This window comes from Nematolebias whitei, chromosome 13 (assembly GCF_014905685.2).
Source record: "Nematolebias whitei isolate Nwh7 chromosome 13, NemWhi1, whole genome shotgun sequence".
Taxonomy (NCBI): Eukaryota; Metazoa; Chordata; class Actinopteri; order Cyprinodontiformes; family Rivulidae; genus Nematolebias; species Nematolebias whitei.
This window is the reverse complement of record NC_056510.1, coordinates 43,159,452-43,165,060: the sequence shown is the minus strand read 5'-3', so window position 1 is coordinate 43,165,060 and position 5,609 is coordinate 43,159,452. Positions and strand designations below refer to the sequence as shown.

General features: G+C 42.5%; 1 protein-coding gene across 1 annotated transcript; it reads left to right on the top strand.

The window, feature by feature from the left end:
* Positions 1-3,912: 3,912 nt before the first annotated feature.
* On the top strand, positions 3,913-4,836 carry LOC119419344 (olfactory receptor 11H2-like). The gene has a single exon (XM_037686651.1). It carries the CDS (start codon positions 3,913-3,915, stop codon positions 4,834-4,836), a length of 924 nt encoding a protein of 307 aa, XP_037542579.1.
* The last annotated feature ends 773 nt before the right edge of the window (positions 4,837-5,609 follow it).

Below are 5,609 nucleotides of genomic sequence, written 5' to 3'. Positions count from 1 at the left end.
CTTTTTTAATATGGACAGACCATAAAAATCTGACATACTTGAGGGACGCCAAACGACTGACCCCCAGACAGGCACGTTGGTCGCTGTTTTTCAACCATTTTAATTATACCTTGACGTTCAGACCCAGTTCTAAGAATACCAAGCCTGACTCTCTCTCTCGCCAGTTTTCTTTCCCAGATGTACCTGACTCTGAAGAGAACATCATCCCTCCCGTCTGTATTGTTGGGGCCCTCACCTGGTCTATTGAGAGAGAGGTTCACGAGGCTCATAAGGATGAACCTAATCCCGGTACATGTCCCTCTGGGACACTGTTCGTTCCCTCCACCATGAGGTCTAAGGTACTCAAGTGGGTACACACTAATAAACTTTCCTGTCACGCTGGTACCTCACGCATGTTGTCGCTTACCAAGACTCATTTCTAGTGGCCTACGCTCTCCCAAAAGAATTTGTTGCAGCATGTGCTACCTGTGCCAGAAATAAAACTGGAAACCAACCCCCTGCTGGTCTGTTGTAACCACTACCCACGCCCAGCCGTCCTTGGTCACACATATCGGTGGACTTTGTCACAGGCCTGCCACCATCAGAAGGTAACACAACCATTCTTACTGTCATTGATAGATTTTCAAAAGCAACCCACTTCATTCCACTATCCAAATTACCTTCTGCCCTAGAGACGGCCCATCTCCTTGTTCAGCATGTTTTTAGGATCCATGGCATCCCATCTGATGTGGTGTCAGACCAGGGCCCACAATTCATTTCTCAGGTTTTGCGTTGTTTTTACAATACTTTGGGGGCATCTGTCAGTCTCACCTCCGGTTACCACCCCCAGTCGAATGGTCAGGTGGAAAGTGGTAACCAAGAGTTGGAGACCACCCTACGGTGCATTGTGGAACGCAACCCCTCGGCTTGGAGTCAACACTTGGTTTGGGTGGAATATGCCCACAACTCGCACAAATCTTTGGCTACAGGTATGTCCCTGTTTGAAGCCTCCCTTGGCTACATGCCTCCATTGTTCCCCAGTCAGGAGACAGACATCACCGTACCCTCCGTTCAACAACACTTCTGCCGATGTTGACGTGTCTGGCGCCAAACCAAGGCGGCTCTCCTACACACGGCTGCCCAAAACAAGAGGTTTGCCGACCGCCACTGTTCTGTTGCACCATCCTACCAGGTGGGTCAAAAAGTATGGCTCTCACCAGAGACATACATCTAAAAGACACCCCCAGGAAGATGGCCCCCAGATTCATCGGTCCCTTCCCCATCATCAAAATCATCAACCCCTCTGCAGTTCGATTACAGCTCCCTAGTTCGATGAAGATTCATCCCACTTTCCATGTTTCTCAAGTCAAGCCTGTTTCAGAGAGCCCACTATGCCCACCTGCCAACCTCCCTCCACCGACCCGGTTGATCGACAATCATCCAGCCTTCACCGTACGGACCATCCTGGATGTGCGACGCTGAGGAAGGGGATTCCAGTACCTCGTTGACTGGGAGGGATATGGCCCGGAGGAGCGTTCTTGGATTCCCTGCTCATTCATCTTGGATCCCAGACTCATCACTGCCTTCTTCAAGGCCCACCCCGAGAAGCGCCTCAGGTCGCCTGGGGGCGATTCTTGGGGGGGGGGGGGGGGTACTGTAAGAGTAGCACTTGCTGCAGCCCAAGATGGCCGCTGATTACCTACAGCTGACGGTCATCTACCTGAAGAGCTTCCACTCTACATAAGGCTGCAGTCAAGATCTACTCTTCGCTTGAGCATTGATTCCTCTTTTGGTATTTATGCTTCTAGCCAGTATTACTAGAGTTGATGAAAGAGAACTTACCTTGTTTTTGTGTGCTTACAGCCATCCTGTTGTTTGGATCCAATCCTGCTTCGTTTTTGGTCCTGTGCCTCATTCCCTGCGCTTTTGCCCTCCAGCCACTTGCCTGCCTTGAACTGCCTGTTGGATTGGACCTCTCTGGAAACCCTGGACTCTACACAGAGTAACTCTGCAAATCCACCTGTAAGGAAGAAACAAGACCACACAATCAATTTCCTGTACTACCTCCTTGCCTGACCATCCTGACCGTGCCTTTACTCTTCCAGGGGTTCCAGCCAACCAACATGTATATATGTATATAAGAACCACTGTAAATAAATTTCACTGTACACTTTTCAATTGAGTCTTGTGTCGTTTGGGTCTCTTTATCAACTGGGTACCTTGAGTCGCAACAAAGGTTTTCTGTTTGGGTAGCTTTTGACATATCTGATGGTGGAGATGATGTCAGTACATGTACTAATGTAACCCAGAACTGAGGATGCATATTGGTCCAGATCAAGCGATCCTTCATTTTCTGCAGCTTCTCTGAAAACTTGCCAGTCTGTTTGATCAAAACAGTCTCTCAGTATGGGGCCAATGTCCTAGATTCAACATTTAACTGTCTTTTGTACCGGTCTGGAGCGTCTCAGCGGGGGCATGTAAGCAGGAGCCAGGAAAATTGAGATGTGGTCTGACAGTTATAGGTGGAGATGGGGTTTGGCTTTGTATGCGTCTTTTACGTTCATGTAAACATGATCCAACATGTTGTCTCCACGTGTTGGTATGCACACATGCTGAAAAATGCTTGGGAGACAGTCCTTTAGATTCACGTGATTAACGTCTCCGGCTACCACGTAAAGCACCTCAGGGTGTTTGTTCTGCAGAGAATTGATTATATCATGAAGTTCTTGCATGGCGTCATTAGCATTAGCATCCGGAGGAATGTAAATAACTGTGACGAAAGTCACTGTGAACTCGTGGAGTAGATAATGTGGCCGACATTTCACTGTTATTTGCTCCAAAGCCTTCAAACATGAGTTTTTTACAACAATTCACGTGCACCAACTTTTTCTCACGTAAATGCACACTCCGCCTCCCTGTGATTTCCCCGTTAGCTCACTGCAGCGGTCCGCTCGAAAAAAAAGTATTTCATACAGCTGGAAGACTGCATCCGGTGTTTCACTTGTAGTCCATGTTTCTATGAGGCAAAGCACCGCACACTTCATCATCTCTTCTGAGGCGCCCGCTCTCAGACGAAACAAATCCATCTTGTTGTCCAACGAGCGGACGTTCGACAGAAAGAGAGAAGGCATCGGGAGTTTTCCGGCTTAAGCGTTAGCTCGTAGCCACACAATAACCCCCGCCTGACGTCCTCTCTTCTTAAGCCGGGAGCAGCGCTTCCTCTTCTGCATGTTGGAACGTCTCTGCTGCAGTACCGGGAGCCTGTGAAGCTGCAACTGCTCTGAGTGCAGCCATGGCTTCCATGAGCCCAATATTTAAGGTTGTTTGTTTTAATCTTGTGTACATAAAGTAATGCATGATATTTGCTATCTTTTGTAATATCATCCTTTTCCACATCATTAAACTTGTGGATAACAACTGCTTTAGTCTTGAGTCTTGGTGTGCTAAGAGTTCTGACTGTCTAATATGCACATGGAGTGTATCCAGAGCAGCACAGCTATTGTTCTAAACCGACAAACTCCTGTTTACCTCTAGCAACATCCACACACAACAGTACAAAAATGAAGTATACTGTGTGTAATCCAAAGTAAATGCTATGAACTAACACAGAAATGCAAGGTTCAGAATTTATGTGTAAAAAACATTATTTAGGTTAATATTATATTGAATTTATTTTACTTGGTGTAGAATGCTACTGTTGTGTATTGTTACAGCTTTGTAGAGAAAACAGGAAAGCAAAAACTGGCCTCCAGAGATGAGCTCTTTAGAGAGGGCAGACTATTAAAAACAACTTGCCACAGACAAAGAATTCAGTTTCTCCATAATGTGAAGTATAAAAAATAAAAAGAGACTTGCTGGAGACTGGATATTGATGCAAAGTTTTAGACTTTAACTTTACAATGAATGAACAGATACAATAGTTGAAGAACAGTAATGGATACTGAGTTAAACGTTTCTTACATAACTTTGTGGGGGTATGTGGAACTAAACAAATACAAATATTTGTATTTTGCTATTATGTTTACAGTATATTTGTTGATAATCTGTAGTAATTCTATTATTGTGTATCTGATCTGGACAAACAAAAACCTCCATGAGCCCATGTACATTTTCATAGCAGCTTTGTTATTTAACTGTGTTCTTTACAGCACCACCCTTTACCCAAAGCTCCTGATTGACTTTTTATCTGAAAACCAGATCATATCATATTTAGCTTGTCACTTCCAGTTTTTTATGTTTTATACTGTAGGATGGGCAGAGTTCTTACTGCTGGCAGTGATGTCGTTTGACAGATATGTGTCTATTTGCAAACCTCTGCGATATCGAATGATTATGACTAAAAGCACAGTGAACCTTTTTCTTGTTCTGGCCTGGTTCTTTCCTGCTTGCCACATTGCAGTACAAACAATCCTGAGTGCCAAAGCTAAAATATGTAATTTAAGGTTAAAAGGAATCATTTGCAACAACGTCATTTACTCAATTCACTGTGTAAGATCAAGACCAATTGCTATTTTTGGGGTTGTTGCTTTAATAAATATGGTATATATACCCATGATCTTTACAGTTTTTACTTATGCAAAGATATTTGTGATATCCTATAAAAATTCTAAAACATTGAGAAAAAAAGTTGCTGAGACCTGCATACCTCACCTGTTGGTTTTAATCAGCTACTTCTGTTTGATTACATATGATGTATTTATAGCCCGAACGGACGTTGATTTTCCCCAAACTGTTCGTTTTATAATGACATTACAAGTGTTTTTGTATCATCCTTTGTTTAATCCATTCATATATGGAATCAAAATGAAAGAAATTTGCAAACGTCTTAAAAGATTGTTTTGTTCAGGCAAAATCTGAGATCCATTATGTTAGCTCAAATGACTTAGTTGAAATCAGATGTTATCAACTGTCTTATGTCTAATTTTTATTAATTTTTATCTTAAATTCTCAGAAATAAGTCTAAAGGCAACTTGTGTGTGAGGGATGTGTTTCAAGGCTCTTATTACTCAAAAAAACTTTATGTCTAAAATGTTTTTCAGACAAGATGGTTACTTCAAAATACTTTTTTAAGAACTTGTTTATTGAACACTATGAAATGGACAAATGGTTTGATTCTTACATAAAACTTGTTTAACACAACACTCAAAACTGTCCAGGGGAATCTTTGTCAAGGTTTATGGATGTTTTTTTTTAATACTATGGCTGAGAATGTTAACTGCCCATGAACTGTGTTTGAGTTAGCAGAGAGACTAGAACGAGGAGCTGATTGGATACTGCATGTGCAGCTGGTACTCCAAGGTCGTCTCTGAGTCTGTGAGTTTGGAGGAGCTGATAAGCGTGTATTATAAAAACAATCCTGGCACACTGTCCAGAGCAAACTCTCATGACTGAGCTTCAAGTATGTAACTTTGTACATCTGTGTAAGCCTGTTGTGACCATCTATCCTTACAAGTAAAACTCTGTGAAATAATCTTCTGTTGTTGTGTGGCTTCATTAGTAATTAAAATTCATAGAATAGAGAATATTTTTCTCCAGTACATTTAATATTAGGTACTAAATTATCAATGTGTAATTCTAAACATCCATCTTGATCTAACCCAAGATTTTGTCCCCAATCAGTGATAGAAAAA